The sequence below is a fragment of the Mauremys mutica genome, chromosome 12 (assembly GCF_020497125.1).
Source record: "Mauremys mutica isolate MM-2020 ecotype Southern chromosome 12, ASM2049712v1, whole genome shotgun sequence".
NCBI lineage: Eukaryota > Metazoa > Chordata > Testudines > Geoemydidae > Mauremys > Mauremys mutica.
In genome coordinates this window covers 67,112,878-67,129,862 of record NC_059083.1, presented here as the reverse complement: position 1 = coordinate 67,129,862, position 16,985 = coordinate 67,112,878, and the positions used below count along the sequence as shown (strand labels likewise).

At 50.3% G+C, this 16,985-nt stretch overlaps 1 protein-coding gene across 3 annotated transcripts in view; it reads left to right on the top strand.

The window, feature by feature from the left end:
- Nucleotides 1-16,985, top strand: part of SPHK1 (sphingosine kinase 1) — a 61,177-nt gene that overhangs the window by 18,212 nt on the left and 25,980 nt on the right. The window contains exons 2-3 of one of the 3 annotated variants that reach the window (XM_044983888.1): nucleotides 8,857-8,884; nucleotides 14,757-15,234. In XM_044983888.1, the coding sequence (XP_044839823.1) occupies nucleotides 8,857-8,884; nucleotides 14,757-15,234 (506 nt within the window). Of the gene's footprint in view, nucleotides 1-8,856; nucleotides 8,990-14,756; nucleotides 15,235-16,985 lie in introns of all 3 variants that reach the window. The other 2 variants (XM_044983891.1, XM_044983890.1) reach the window with 2 other exon arrangements.

The window sequence follows — 16,985 nt, the reverse complement described above, 5'->3', positions numbered from 1 at the left end:
CAGGGTCCTATGAGTGGATGGGAGTGTGTGAGGTCACCACAGGCCAGTTACCAAAGACAAAACGGACGTGCCTGGGCTTTGGAATGCTGAGTCGTAGTATTTCCAAGGGTTGAGACTGACCCCACAAAGATTCCTGAGTAACCCATTAACCAGGAAGAACCAGCCAGGCTTTCTATAGCTACCGGCACTTCTGATGCCCTGTTCTGGGCTTCATGCTCTGGAGAATGTCAAAGCCACAATGAATTAATCTGCTAGGCGGGGTGTGTCCAGGACATGACTTCAATCAGGGTGGGATTTACAATTGCAACTGCAGAACCTGGCTTCATTGTAGGGAGCCAGAGAAGTGTTCCCACTCGTCTCTGCTTCCAAGGACTGTCTTTGATCGGGACACGCACCCTGGGACTTGCCCCTCATCTCCTGCCCGTCCTGTGCACATTGAAAATAATGGACTAGTTATTTTAGATATTGTCTATGGGTAGCACAATGGCACTTTTCACCATAGTGACCTCACACTGCTCCAGGGAGCTATCATCCCTTCTTGGACAGACGGAGGAACCAGAGACAGAGCAGCAAAGTGATTTGACCAAGGTCACATAGCAGATCAGTGGAAGAGTCAGCAATAGAGCCCAAGTGTCCTGATTCCAAGCCTTGTGTCTTAGTCACAAGACTATTCTTCTGATAGGCCCCAAGTTTCTAATCTGCCAGGGGATGCTCCCCCTGGCTCCACCCAGGCCCCGCCCCACTCCACCCTTTCCCCCATGACCCCACCCCACCCTGCTTCTTCCCACCTCCACTCCACCCCTGCCTCACCTCTCCCATTCCCTGTCTCCTACCCCAAGCACGCTGCACCCTCGCTCCTCCCCTCTCCCCCCAGCGCCTCCTGACACCACAAAACAGCTGATCCGTGACAGGTGATAGGCGCTGGGAAGGAGGGGGAGGTGCTGATCAGTGGAGCCTGCCGCTTGGCAGGAGGCGCTGGGGGGAGGGAGAGGTTCTGGTAGGGGGGCTGCTGGTGGGTGCTCAGCACCCATCATTTTTTTCCTCTGGGTGCTCGAGCCCTGGAGCACCCACGGAATCAGCGCATATGATTCTTCTCTGTTACTTCATCATAAATGATCTGGAGAAAGGGGTAAACAGTGAGGTGGCAAAGTTTGCAGATGATACTAAACTGCTCAATATAGTTAAGACCAAAGCAGACTGTGAAGAACTTCAAAAAGATCTCACAAAACTAAATGACTGAGCAACAAAATGGCAAATGAAATTTAATGTGGATAAATGTAAAGTAATGCACATTGGAAAAAAAAATCCCAACTATCATACAATATGATGGGGGCTAAATTAGCTACAACTAATCAGAAAAGAGATCTTGGAGTCATCGTGGATAGTTCTCTGAAGATGTGCATGCAGTGTGCAGTGGCAGTCAAAAAAACAAACAGGATGTTAGGAATCATTAAAAAAGTGACAGAGAATAAGACGAAGAATATCTTATTGCCCTTATATAAATCCATGGTTCGCCCACATCTTGAATACTGCATACAGATGTGGTCTCCTCATCTCAAAAAAGATGTACTAGCATTAGAAAAGGTTCAGAAAAGGGCAGCTAAAATGATTAGGGGTTTGGAACGGGTCCCAAAGGTGGCACGAGAGCTGATTTTCAGTGGCACTCACACTGCCCAGGCCCCGGTAACTGGTCCGGGGGGCTCTGCATTTTAATTTAATTTTAAATGAAGCTTCTTAAACATTTAAAAAACCTTATTTACTTTACATACAACAATAGTTTAGTTATATATTATAGGCATAGAAAGAGACCTTCTCAAAATGTTAAAATGTATTACTGGCACGTAAAACCTTAAATTAATGTGAATACCTTCTGAAAGGTTGCCAACCCCTGTGATAGAGGTATATAAAATCATGAGTGGTGTGGAGAAAGTGAATAAGGAAAATTTATTTACTTGTTCCCATAATATAAGAACTAGGGGCCACCAAATGAAATTAATGGCCAGCAGGTTTAAAACAAATAAAAGGAAGTTCTTCTTCACACAGCGCACAGGCAACCTGTGGAACTCCTTGCCTGAGGAGGTTGTGAAGGCTAGGACTACAACAGGGTTTAAAAGAGAACTGGATAAATTCATGGAGGTTAAGTCCATTACTGGCTATTAGCCAGGATGGGTTAGGAATGGTGTCCCTAGCCTCTGTTTGTCAGAGGGTGGGGATGGATGGCAGGAGAGAGATCACTTGATCATTGCCTGTTAGGTTCACTCCCTCTGGGGCACCTGGCATTGGCCACTGTCGGTAGACAGGATACTGGGCTGGATGGACCTTTGGTCTGAACCAGTATGGTCATTTGTATGTTCTTATGTTCTTAAAGGGTAGAGGTATGGGACTCAAAGACTGAGGGGGGCGGGGTAGGTAAAAGATCCGGGGGGCCCATAGAGAGTAGGGAATGAATCAGCTGTTCATGGGTGTGTGCCAACAGACAGTATAAATCCCAAGCTGCAGGCTCTCTGGAGGGGCAGTCAGTCCTGTTGAGCTTACCTAGGTCCTGGCCAGCCGTGGGAATGGTTCCAATCAGTATTGCCTGCTCCAGCAGAATCGTTGCTGGAAAGTTTCCACTACTGCAGCTGTCTTCTGCTTCCAGCTCAGCCCCGCAAGCCCTCCCCAGCCACCAAATCATCAAGGCAACATTCAAATTGTTTAGGCCCTACCTTGAGAGACCTTCAGAGCATGAAAAAAATGACTGCAGTGCTTGCGATCCCAGTTCCTTGCTTAAAGCAGAGGCAACAGAAACATTCCATATTAAGCTGAAGCAGGCTGCACGAGGGACCCTGTCCCTATGCACACCTCTTCCCCTAGGGCAACCCTGCCCCCGGCTCCGGCGTGCAATTGCACAATCAGCTGTTTCCGGCACCCAGCTGGACAATGCGAGACACAAGTCACAAGAGGAGCCAAGATGCATCAGCAGATGGATTTTGTCAGAACAGGTTGAACTCTCTGGAACGCTAAGGGCTTAAGAGCAAAGGCAGTGCCAAGGCAGTCTGTACAAAGCCCTCTCAGCCAGAGATGCCCCTCTGAATTCTCCTGTAGAGAACTGTGAATTCAATACCTGCACCTAGGAATACTTAATATAATAATAACTGGAGATATACCAATCTCCTAGAACTGGAAGGGACCTTGAAAGATCATCAAGTCCAGCCCCCTGCCTTCACTAGGCGGACCAATTTTTGCCCCAGATCCCTACGTGGCCTCCTCAAGGATTGAACTCACAACCCTGGGTTTAGCAGGCCAATGCTCAAACCACTGAGCTATCCCTCCCCCCACTTCCATGTGGTGGGGTCGGTTTGTGATTAGCAGGCATTGTGGTCAGTGTCCCATCCACCAGATTTGGGGGTTAGGAGACACGGGGGAGGAAGGACCTGTCAAATTTCACCTCTAACACTGGCCTCTTCCATGACTTTGGGAAGTCATTTCACCCCCTATGCAGGGCTGGTGCAACCATTTAGGCGACCTAGGCAGTTGCCTAAGGCGCTAGGATTTGGGGGGGGCGGCATTTTCTTCGGCAGTGACTGCGGCGGCCGGATCTTTGGCTGCCCCGGTCGCCGCCGGCATTTAGGTGGAGGGAGCTGGGGCAGGGGAGTGCGGGGAGGGCCGCCTGCAGCAAGTAGGGGTGGGGGACGGCACGCAGGGGAACTCCCCGCCCCAGCTCACCCCTGCCCCACCTCCTCCCAGAGCACACCGTGGCTGCTTCACTTCTCCCGCCTCCCAGGCTTGCGGCACCTAAGCTGATTGGCGCCACAAGCCTGGGAGGCGGGAGAAGTGAAGCAGCGATGGCGTGCTCGGGGAGGAGGCGGGGCAGGGGTGAGCTGCTTCACTTCTCCTGCCTCCCGGGTTTGCGGCGCCAACCAGCTTAGGTGCTGCAAGCCTGGGAGGCGGGAGAAGTGAAGCAGTGATGGCGTGCGCGGGATGGAGCAGGGGTGAGCTGGGGTGTGCCTCAGGGCGGAGTGTGGGGAGCTGCCGTGGGGGAGGGCGCCTCAGGGCAGGGGCTCGGGGACGGAGGAGGGTGCAAAGTGGAAGTTTCGTCTAGGGCGTGAAACATCCTCGCACCGGCCCTGCCCCTATGCCTCCGTTTTCCAGCTGCAAAATGGAAATGACACTTTACCACCTCTGTAAAGCACTTTGAGAGCTACCACAGAAAGAATCTAGGCAGAGTTTATTATGGAAATAATTTCTGGCCTTTGCAAACTCCGTCCCCTATACAATATCTTACATTTACATATAGCGCGCACAGCAGATAAGACACAACGGCTGTATAAACCTACACTGTTGGAGGAGCTGGGTCCTGCAGTTCCCAAACCACCAGCCTGTCACTTGAGCTAGAAGAGAGATCTAGCTCCCTCATCCTCTCCACGGCCCACCCACGAGAGGGCAACCACACACACCACATTAGAGCACCGTTCCTTCCTCTGGGGCTTTACAGATGATACACAAGGAAACTACGGAGAAATTTTACCGGTAGTGATAGCAGTGAAAACCCCAGCGTGATTCAGTGCACTTCAGTGGACTCTTGGTCTTCTAAGATGGGGTCTACAACAGAAAATCCTGCCCCATGTGACCATGGCCAGCACCACGGCTTTCCCTCAGCTGCCCACCTCAAACTGCATTTAAAAGGGTTATCTCACTGGTGTGGACAGGATCCACTGAGTTCAACATCTGCTGCTGCACAGCGTGGGAAAGCCCCCAGTAGAGGAGCCAGGGGTTGACCACTCACTGCTACTTGCAGTCCGCTCCTTTGACCCACGTCTGTACCAGCAGGACAACCACCATTGTGCCATGGGTTAGGGGGCAGCCCTAGTGGGTACAATGTCATCAAAGGTCGCAAATCTTCCCAGCCTAAAGTGGAACTTAGCTGGGCTCTGTCACGAATGCAGCAATGATCCCAGTGGGAGGTGCTGCATTCCAGAAGGGATTAGTTAATTGTTTATCTCCTTCCACAGCTGGTAGGGAGGAGAAGACCGTGGGCCAGGTTCCCTGCTGCCTTGCACTGTGCATTGCTATTTACCCCGGAGCAAAGAGAGCATGACGCACAAGCAGGTCGGAATTTTCTGCTCACTCCCACCAGCAGAAGCATTTTACGCCCACTTTGCACAGGGCTGCAAACAGGTGCAAGGCAGCAGAGAGTCCTGCGCCCAAGGCTGCAGGGCGCCAAGTCCCTACAGCAAAGCTCTGAGCAGCTCTCCCGAGGGCACTCAGCTCCTGGCAGGCCTGGGCCCAGAGAGAGCTGATGTTCCCCAGCCCGGATGGCATGCCAGGGGGGTGGCCTGGTGCGCTCTCACAGCCTAGGGCAGTGAGGAAGAGGTGCCCTATGTGGTTTGCCTTGGCTTGGGGAACGTCTGCTATTGCCTTCTTGCTAGGGGAGTAAGGGCCTGAGAGGAGCTGCATGCTGGGAGAACCAAAGAGTAACTGATGGAGGCTGGTTGGGCTTTTTGTGCTGACTGGCTAATACCCAGCAGACTCCTCTAGGATCCTGAGTCCAGGCTACATAGTGAAAGAAACATGTTTTATTAAAGCTATTAAACAAAAATAAACTCGAGAACTTTTCACCCAAGCTAAGATACTGCTCACAATACTAAACTAAGACTAAAACAACGGAGCTAATGAAGCAAGGTCAATTCCACAAGTTAGCAGTATACTGGGCTGGAATTCATAGAAACATAGACTATCAAGGTTGGAAGGGACCTCAGGAGGTATCTAGTCCAACCCCCTGCTCAAAGCAGGACCAATCCCCACCTAAATCCCCAAATGGCCCCCTCAAGGATTCAGCTCACAACCCTGGGTTTAACAGGCCAATGCTCAAACCACTGAGCAATCCCATCCCCACTCCAGGGGCAGCCATGTTGTGGGGAATGACTCAGGGCAACAATTTCCCACCTAAAGAAGGACAAATCGCTGCAGATAAAATGGGTGGGAAAATCAATACAAACAATCATCAATTCAGAACAACAAACTTGTGACAGACATTAGTCCCATTGCTTAACGCACTCCCGGCAGGTGCTCAGACACCATGGTGATGGGCGCAGTGTAAGAACCTATGCTCCTAAGAAGCAATTTAAGGAGGTGGCCGCCCGCTTGTTAATAACCCCCAATTAAATATGTTTACTCGAGTCAGTCAAATCTGCCATTTGGAGCTGGTAAAGTATTTTGATACCAAAACCAAATGATTGTTCACTCTCTGTACCACAACCTCCCAGCCAATTACAAAGCTGCCTCCCTCGATTTCAGTTCCTCTGTGGTGATTAACCCTTCTCCCCCGCCCAGGCACAGAGATGTCACAATACAGGCCCTAAAGAACTCGGAGAAGCAGAGTGTGACCAGCTCTCCCAGACCAAAGTGTACATGAGACAGTCTGAGTTTCTTAGGACTGTTAGAACATGGAACACACTTTCCTGAGTAGCTTTGTCAGACAGTTCGGGGCTGTTTAAACCCGGGGGCACCTTCTTTCTGACACTCTCCCCTCAGAGACTCTATAGGAGCTCGCACACAGCCACACTTTCACACAATTAGGGAGTAAAAAGGCTGGGACGTCTCCCAGCTAATAAAAACAAAAGATCCACATTTAAAAAGAAAAAAAAGAGGGAAAATAAGATATTTAAGCTAAGGGGGGAGGAGGGGAGGGAGGATTTGCAAACGTTTCAGCTCTTGCAATTTGCTGCACTTGCGCACATTAGGACCAAGGCTGCAATCAAAGAGCCAGATGGTGATGTTGCTGGCCCAGCCCTTCTCACTAGCTGGCTATCTTGGGGGCAGGGAGACTGGTCAAAGGCTGGCGTGGCCCGTTTATGGATGTCATGACTTCCTGCCCCAGAGCATCCCATAGGGGGCTCATTGATCCCAAAGGCTTCTCGGCCTCACCCTCAGCTCTTCAGGTTTGCAAGCTTTGGTCATTCTGCCTTGCAGCACCTCCCTCCGCCTTCAGACAAGTCCGGTGTGAGGTCAACCTGGGAACCAGGCAACTTGGCCCTATCAGGGTCCAATTAAATCATCACTCGCTAGTATCGCCTTGGAAAAGTCCTGCTTAAGCCAGCAGTTACTATATAGAGTATTGGATGTTTGCACACTGAGACTGTGTGTTTGTGAACTCTCCCACAAAATATCAAGAATGCACTTTTAAGGAAGCTGGCATGAGCTTGCCTACATGCAAAGGACTCGGGATGACATTATATCACCAGCTTACCCCAAATGTAGCGCAAACCTTAGAAAAATAACGGATTTAAAAGACTCTAGCAATATCCCTCTGCTGATATTCACACCTTCTTGTCAACTCTTGGGAATAGGCCACATCCACGCTGATTGAATTGGCCTCTTTAGCACTGACCCCCCACTTGGTAAGGCAACTCCCATCTTTTCATGTGCTGTATATTTATACCTGCTACTGTACTTTTCACTCCATGCATCTGCTGAAGTGGGTTCTAGCCCACGAAAGCTTATGCCCAAATAAATTTGTTAGTCTCTAAGGTGCCACAAGGACTCCTCATTGTTTTAGCAACCAGCAGCCACTCAACATTAATTCACCTACAAAATTAAAAATAAGTTGGACAGTTTATAACCAAATGTCATCGTTGTCTCACAAATGAGACAATTTAGTCATCTCATCTCAGAAACAAGACAGTTTAATTATCTTTATATTTAGGAACTAGGCAGACATAAGTCAGACAGCTTCTCTTTGAGAGTTTTCATCTGGATACGGAAAAAAACTTACCTTAAAAGCTTATCAGGATGGATAACTTTTGAATAAGGTCTATATGCCCATATAGACGTTTCCCTCACATTGCTGAGCCTTCTTCACTGCCTGGGGCACCTGGCTGCAGCAAACTGGCTACTGCCTCCTGTCTTCTCTTGCCTCTGTGTGGCCATTTGCTCCTCCAGTGGCTCACTGATTTGCTGCATCCTACTTCCTTTTCCTCCTTGCCTGTCCCTTTCCGAATCCCCTCCCATGCCTGCCTGACCTCCAGCTTCTCTCCTATAAAGCAGCAAAAGAAGGATACAAGCTCCATGTTTTTAAAAACCCTTTGCAGGTCACTTTAAAGCCGCATATTAATACTTAGACAAAGCTATTAAACCCATTTTACAGGTGGGAAATGTAAGGCACAGGGCAGCCCATGGTCACATGGCAGAACCCAGTCAATGGCAGAATCCAAATCTCCAATCCTGTGTTTTAGCCATAAGACCGTCCCTTCCCCCTTTCCTAAAGCAATTCCAGGTCGGAGCAGAGCAGTGTGAATGACTGATTTTCAGTTTGCTGCCCAAACAAACCAACCTCATTTCGGGTCAACCAGAAACAAGGTTTGTTTCCTGGATTTTTCAGGAAACTGAAGATGGAGGAAAGAATTGTTTCGGTTCCAACAGAACATTTTGCTTGATCTGAAACAAAATGTTTGGTTTCATTTTTGAGTTTAACTAAAAAAAAATGGAAGTAAATTTCAAAACAAAAAGTCATTTCAGATCGAAATATCAAAACATCTTGTTTCGAAAATGTCAAAATTAAACATTTTGATTTTTTCTAGTTTTTTTTTTAACTGAAACAATTTGGCGAATTTCACATGAATTTACAAAATGTTTCGGGTGACCAGAATCTGACTTTTTTAGCCAAAAAATTTCACCTTGTTCTAGGTAGAAACAACCCAGACTAGAGGATGGATTTTGAACCCTGGTTCAACCCCAATGACAGTATCTGGTTAAATCACATCAGGCTGCTAACTGATCACTAAGAAGTTTGTACTGCACCTAATCATCTTTAGGCTTAGTTGTTTAGACAGGGTATGTGGTGAAGTCACTAATGACATTTTCTCCTTCCCCACACAGGGAGCTGGTGCCAGAACACAACAAACAGGTGAATCAATAGAGACTTAACTGTCAGCTGGCTACATTTAGGGACAGCACTGGCACAGACAGGAAACAGGGAATTCCATAGCTGCAGAAATATGTACGTAAAATGGTAATAAGAGAAAAACCAAAACCAAAGTAAACACTCTCAATCACAGTGCAACACCTGCTGGAAATAGTTATAAAGGTTACATCGTTTCCTCCGGTGAGGCCTGGGGAATTTCCTGAGAGGAAGCAAAAAGCTGTTTAGTCATTTTTAAGGGACCAGCAAAAATTTGTCTCTCTGCATTATCAGTTCTTAGGATGTTTCCTTTCTCAAGAGCTTATGCTGCTAAGACTTTACAGAGGATCTCAGAGTATTTTACAAACACTTAAGCCTAACAATATTCCTTAGAGATGAACATTATCCCTTATTTACCAGATGGGTAGGTTAAGTGACATGCCCAAAATCACACTAAATCGGGGTCAGAATGCAACACAGAAGCCATGGTTCCCAGTTGTCTGCGCTTAATCACTAGCCTAGATTCCCTCATATGAAAGCATCAGACAGAGGAAGATCAGTAGGAGAGATTTCCTATCTTTATCTTACCTTGGATTGGTTTATTTATGTATTAAGTTTGCTGGTACTTTGCCTCATGGCACCAAACAGGCTATTTTTAAAGTGTAGTCCTCCAAATGAGAGAGTCTTTCCTATATTTATGTAGCTACCTCCAAGCACGTTTTCCTACCAGAGCAGTGAGACAGCATAACCTGCTCCAATTTTAACATGGGAAAAATTTCCCAAGTATAACTAGCCAGAGGATCTGTTAACATCAAATAGCCTGCGAAGCCTGGAAAATCTTACTGGTGGGAACTGCAGCCAGAGATGAGGATCACAATGAAACTGGAGCAGTTTCATGTTAAGCACACAGGACTCATTACCTCTAAAGAAGGTCAGAGGCACAGGGCTAGCTAGAATCCATCTCTCATACAGAGTCAGGCCCATATCCGCAAAGGTATTTAGAAAGGTAATGCCCTTGGGATCTGGGCCTTGGGGGACAGGGGAGAGAGAGAGCTCACTAACCATGAGACTTGGGTATAGAAGTCTTAGGCTATGTCTACACAGCAACTAGACACCTGCAAACTCGGGCTCGCGGGGCTTAGGCTGTGGGGCTGTTTCATTGCTATGTAGACTTCTGGGCTTGGGCTGCAGCCCAAGCACTGGGACCCTCCTACCTTGCAGGTTCTAGAGCCTTAGGGTATGTATACACTGCGGTGTATGCCCATGCCTCAGCTCAGGCTCAAGCCTAACCCCCTCTTGTGTCTACACTGCAATTGTGCTAACCCAGAGCTCAGGCTCAAGGTCCAAGGACCCTGCAGGACTGGAGGGTCCAAGCTTGAGTTAAGCCGGGACCTGGAGTCCAAGCCCTATTTCTCTGCAGTGTAGCTGCAGCTCTGTTTGACTTGGGTCCCAGGAGTCAGTTGGAAATGCCCCATTGTGGGATAACTTCCTCAGTCTTCTCTATCCCAACAACCTGCAATCCACTCCTCAATGGAAGCCACGCCCCTTTGCGAGGGCCCCAGCTCAGGTCAGCGTTAACCCATTCTCTTCTGATCACCGATCTGCAAGCACACTATCAGCGAGCCTCCTGGGTTTGCAAGGGAGAGCGAACCATCAAGCCTTTTGCAAAGCCAGCTGCTTCCAACGTCCTGTAGCGTGCAGCACGGGCAGTGAAGTGTTCCCACAGTGCACCGCTAGAGTGGCCACATTTGGGGTGGACATGGGGCACCAGGGCCTCTGGTCTGTGTGCTGCAGTCTGGATGCCAGAGCCCTAGATTCAAGCACAGGTTAGAAAAGTCTTAACGTAGGGTTAAAACATAATGTAGATGAACAAGGGCAGGGTTCCCTAGCACAAGTCAGCTGACTCGAGTCCCACTAACGGTGGGCTTACACTGCAGTGTAGAATACCCTGTGATCACCAGTCTTACAATACTGTCCATTCTTCCTTTAAAGCCCAAACTGCTCTGATGATACAGGGAGCTCTCTTTAGTGGAGGCAGAGCACACTACTCTATATCCTCAGTCTAAGCTCAGAAATGCCCTCACACACTTGCCTCAGAGACTCCTTGGGGGAGGTTTAGGTTGGATATTAGGAAAAACTTTTCCACTAGGAGAGTGGTGAAGCACTGGAATGGGTTACCTAGGGAGGGGGTGGAATCTCTCCTTCCTTAGAGGTTTTTAAGGTCAGGCTTGACAAAGCCCTGGCTGGGATGATTTAGCTAGGAATTAGCCCTGCGTTGAGCAGGGGGTTGGACTAGATGACCTCCTGAGGTCCCTTCCAATCCTGATATTCTATGATTCTATGAAGCTGGTTCTCCTCTCACATCTGTGCATGCACATCATGGAGCCAGTGGAGTTACAAGTGTAGGCGAGATCAGAATCAGGCCAACTGACAATCTTTCGCCTTCTCCTCCAGGTAATAATTAAGAGGGAAGGGTGCCTGGGATGACAATTAACATATCAGCTCAGGGCAGGGTAAACCACCATGGGCTCACATTCCTCAGATGTGTTTCCTCTTTCCCCAAACTAGTCCTGATCATTTTTCAGTCACTCCCTCCATTTCCCCAAACTATTCCTGATCATTTTTCAGTCACTCCCTCCATCTGGTCTCATTCCTCTTGCCCTGGGTTAATTTCTCCTGGTCACCAGCACTTGTGCTCTACCTGTCTGGATCAGGGCATAGCCTCTTGCTGCAGGATCCCAGCCCATCGTGCTGTTCTCTGGACCATGCCCTTACGCCTCCTCTCAGGGAAGTTGGGCTTCTTTCCAGCTTTTTTTTTTAATCTGTCAACCACTAGCGCCCTGCCCCACCCCAATTGCCAAGGTCTTCTGTGCCAACTCTCTGTCTCTGCTCTCTCCTAAACGTCTCCTGTACTAGCAGCACCAGCCGAGCACACTCCTTCCCTGGAGTGGGTTTCACTGGGGGGAAATCCACAGCACTCCAGCCCCCGGGTGCTGACACTACTTTCCCAGGAATGTCCTGGTTTTTCAGAGGTCCCGACAGACTGCATTGAAACCAGAGGCACCGATGCAGCATTGTAAGTGTAGACTTGGCCTGAGACTGTGTGACAATGCGGTTCTGGCGGGACCCAACTGAGAGTGCCAATTCAGGACCAATTGCTTAAACAGGGCAGTTACAGCCCAAGGCTGGGGTTTCTCCACCTCTAAGGCAAACCAAACCAGCCAGACAAAGAGGACTTTGGTTTCACCCCACTGGCTAACCACAAGTCTCACAAGCAATTCCCTTAGACACTCCAGTCTCCCAGTATCACCACCAGTGCCACTCGTCCTGGGAATGAATGGTTATGAAAACCAACACCCCAATAAAAGAAAAAAGGTTCTCTCGATCCCAAAGAATCAAGCCCCAGACCCAGGTCAATATACAAATCAGATCTTACCCACAAATCACGCTGTTGCCAATCCTTTAGAATCTAAAATCTAAAGGTTTATTCATAAAAGGAAAAAAGATCTAGATGAGAGCTAGAATTGGTTAAATGGAATCAATTACATACAGCAATGGCAAAGTTCTTAGTTCAGGCTTGTAGCAGTGATGGAGTAAACTGCAGGTGCAAAACAAGTCTCTGGAGTACATCCCCCACTGGGATGGGTCATCAATCCTTTGTCCAGAGCTTCAGTTTGTAGCAAAGTCCCTCCAGAGGTAAGAAGCAGGATTGAAGACCAGATGGAGATAAGGCATCAGCCTTTTATAGGCTTTTTCCAGGTGTAAGAACACTTCTTTGTTCTTACTGTGGAAAATTACAGCAAAATGGGGTTTGGAGTCACATGGGCAAGTCCCTGCATATTTTGCTGAGTTACAGAGCGTACCCCTTCTCTCAATGGGTCAATTGTGTAGCTGATGGTCCTTAATGGGCCATCAAGCAGGCTAGGCAGAGCTAACACCAACTTTGAAATACAGACAGTATAGAGCCAATACTCATAACTTTAACTACAAAATGATACATACATATAGACAGCATAATCATAACCAGCAACCCATAACCTGGTCTTAGACACCTTATGTGACCCCTTTTACATAAGATATTGGTGCCACTACAGGACCTTGGTTGCAATCATGTTCTATATGGTCCCAGATTATATCAATAATGTCACAGACTGGCAGCTGTTTTGTGAGCAGTTCTATGCAGATAGCTGCAAAGAAGACGCTCACACTGTGTTCTCTCCTAGAGCGACTTTACTGTTGGTCCCCTTAACGTCAAATCAAAGCAATAGACCAGGGGTAGGCAACCTATGGCATGTGTGCCAAAGGCAGCACGCGAGCTGATTTTCAGTGGCACTCACACTGCCCGGGTCCTGGCCACTGGTCTGGGGTGCTCTGCATTTTAATTTAATTTTAAATGAAGCTTCTTAAACATTTTAAAAACCTTATTTACTTTACATACAACAATAGTTTGTTATATATTATAGTCTTATAGAAAGAGACCTTCTAAAAATGTTAAAATGTATGGCTGAAACGTGAAACCTTAAATTAGAGTGAATAAATGAAGACTTGGCACATCACTTCTGAAAGGTTGCCAACCCCTGCAATAGCCCATAACGTTTATGGTTGCTCTTTGTCTATAGAAAGGTGAGAATCCCATCTTTTTATAGGGCATCAGGGGTGGCTCTAGGTATTTTGCTGTCCCAAGCACTACAGGCAGGCTGCCCTCGGTGGCTTGCCTGCGGGAGGTCCCTGGTCCTGCTGATTCGTCGGCTTGCCTGCGGGAGGTCCCCGGTCCTGCGGATTCGGCGGCACGCCTGCAGGTGGTCCGCTGAAGCCGCGGGACCAGCGGACCCTCCACAGGCATGCCGCCGAAGGCAACCTGCCTGCCGCCCTCGCGGCGACTGGCAGAGCGCCCCCCGTGGCTTGCCGCCCCAGGCACGCGCTTGGTGTGCTGGTGTCTGGAGCCGCCCCTGTACAGCATCTCCATTACTGGAGGTGTGCAGCCATGGTAGCCCATTTTGTACGATCCTCTGCTAATTTCTTTGTGGATGAATAGTCCTTTTGATCCACTCAGGATACCACATCCTCCATCCAAGGTCTTTTTTTTCTGCCTTGCATACGTCTGCCCTTCCAGTGCCCGCAAACATGCACCACATGCCGAACCTCTTAAAATGTGCCCTGCACTTTCTCATAGTACTTGACAAAGGCAGATATTACTGAAAGCTTTTGGGAGGCAGGGATTTTTGTCTTTTTGTACAGCTCCTAGCACAATGGGGGTCCCTGATGGGGGCACCTACTAGGTGCTACTGCAACACTAATAAATTAATAAACAATATTCTCCCCAATTTTATGTTTAGGGAAACTGAGGCACAGGGCAGTGGAGTCACTTGAACAGGGTATCACAGCAAATCTGAAGCAGGAAGGCAGCCCGGCTCTCCTGACACCCGGCCCTGCACTTTAACCTCCTAGATCACACCTGCTCCACTGGTTTTAAGAGGCAGGCTGGTGACTAGACAACAAATGTAAAAATTCAGGATGGGAGTGGGGGGTAATAGGTGTCGATATAAGAAAAAGTCCCAAATATCGGGACTGTTCCTGTAAAATCGGGACATCTGGTCACCCTACTAGTGCAACTTGTCCAAGCAGCTGTTAGGACTCGGGTCCTCGCCTGGTCAATGGTTGATAGTCCCTACGCGGCGGGGTCTCTCGCGCGTTATGAATGGAAGCGGAGAGGCTGCCGTGCCCTAGAGGCGCCGCCGGGTGTCAGCAGAGAGCAGGGCGCGCGGGCTCCAGAGCCATTGAGCCGGTGTCAGAGCCGCGCTGCAGCCGCGGCAGGGGCCAGTCCCTGCGAGTGACAGCGCCGGCGGCGGCGGCTCTGCCCCGCTCTCTGCCCCACCAGGTGCCGCCGGAGCAGCCGCTAAATGAGCCTGCGATGGAGGGCGGGCAGCCGGGCCCCGGGGCGAGCTCCCCGCAGAGCGACTCCGACGAAGTTTTGCTCCACGGGGTGTTCGCCCTGCTGGACCCCGCTCCCAAGACGAGCTACGCGCTGAGTCTCACCCGCGGCCGGGAGCTGCGCATGCAGCGGGTCGGCTCCGCGCCGGCCGGCCGGAGCGCCGCGCTGAAGCTGGCGGACTGCATCGGCTGCTCCGCCTTCGCCGGCCGGGAGCCGGAGCCGGAGCCGGAGCCGGCCGCCTACTTCTCCGTCTTCTGCTACCCCTTCCGCAAGGGCTGGTGGGACGCCGCGCCCGCCAGGCAGCGCCTCGCCAGGACTTTCCGCGTGTGCGGGGCCCAGGAGCCGGGGGACAATCTGAAGCTGGCGGAGACGTGGGCTGGGAAGATCAGGGAGCTGGCTGCGCCCAGGATCCCCCGGCAGGAAGGTAAGTGCCTGGGGAAGGCGAGCAAGAGGGGTGGGGGTGTGTGTGTGTCAAAGTCACCCCCCGCTCCCTAGGGACGTGCGGAGTGTGAGTGATCAGTGCTCTCTGCGCGGGTTTCTGTGGGGGAAAGGCACCTTCTTCCCCTCCCCCCCCCCGGGGTTATCGCTTGTAAACTTGACTCAGAAGTTGAGCAAAAGTAAATTCACTTGCACGCGGGAGCCTCCCCCGCCCCCTGCAGGCCCCCGGGCTTTGCCGGCTGCTCCAGCGCCCCTTTAGGAAGTTGGCTTCCCCCAACTCTCCCCCTTGGTTCTAGCACGTGGCCGGCTGGGCTTTGCCTGCCCTGCTCTGGGGCTGGCGGTGCAGGGGCCCCGGCGTCTGCCTGGCAGGTGGCGTGTCTGGGGGCTGAGGTAACAGACAGGTGCAAGCCCCGCCCATTTTCTGGTTCCCCGGGGACCGGAGGAGGAGGAGGAGGAGGAAGGGCTAGAAGGAGGTGTAACACCCAATGGGTGAGACTCAGGAACTCCTGGGAGCCTCAGCCTTGTCCTCTCCCAGCCCCAAACCTGTCTGACCAGCCCAGCCAGCGTGCCCAGGGGATGAGTGGGCTGCAGGTGTCAGTTTGCCTTATCCTCTTGTTCCTACTTATGAGGCTTTGCATCCCGCTGCAGGAGCATGTTTAAAGCAATGCTGGTTTCCTCTGCAGGAAACTAGAGAGGGAGAACCCCCCCCCCGCTTCTCTTGCCCCTGCTTGATTCAAAGTTGTGTTGCACCTACTTAGGTACACAGGGGCTGGGGTAAGAGGAAGAGTCTTATCTCAGGGATCCAGGTTGCACATTGTATAGCACAGAGACCTTTGTGCATAGCATTGGCCTGAAGGAGTCCGAGCTATTTGGAATAGTTTGGATCCACATCCAAACTTTGCAGCTCGGGCCTGCGTTCAATATACATGCTTGGACAATCGCCTCATTCACGTGTGTCAGATGCTTTGGGAGACACTCGGACAACGGGTGTTCTAGCAATGTAGAGCGAGCAGCAGTGAGCTCTGCTGTCCTGGGACCAAGTCCCCATTTCCACATGACTCAGGGGGCTAAAGTAACCCCCATGATCTCAGGACAGTTAAAAGCTCTGTAAGAGTCTCTGGAAAAAGGGCTGCTGCCGGATCTTCCAGCCACCTTCCTGCCCCTCTTGGGCCTGGGAAATGTGCCAGCTCCTCATCCTCATATTGAGTCTTGTCAGCTACCCCCAGCGAGAGCCTCCAAACCGACTGCACCTCAGACACTCTGTAGAAAGTTGTAACGCTTGCAATTGCCAATCTACCCAGGGCAGCGCAGTGTTTACCCAGCGGCAGCAGATGGGCTGAATGATTGTGCAGATGGCAGCAAAATTCCTTGGGCTAGCACCACGCCTGGCTACCTTCCTCTGCCCCGCAAGGCTATTCTCCAAGCACCTTTGCTTTCTCAGCGGGACACCACATCCCTTGATGCCATCTCGAGAGGCTGGGGCCCACTGGAAGCCTCCATGTGTCTAAGTGGGCTTGTCTGGTGCACTGAACTACACGCTAGCTGTGACATTGAGGAGCATTGCCTTCAGCTAGTTCTTCTGGGCTTTCACCTATCTCATGTCCCTCAGGGTCTGATTTTGTATGACATCCATCATGTGACGAGGCTGGAAAGGGAGAGGCCAACACTGGGAAATCAGCTGCCTTTCAGCAGTGTCAGCAAATCCTCTTCCCAGAGGGGGTGTCCCACGTAGCCATC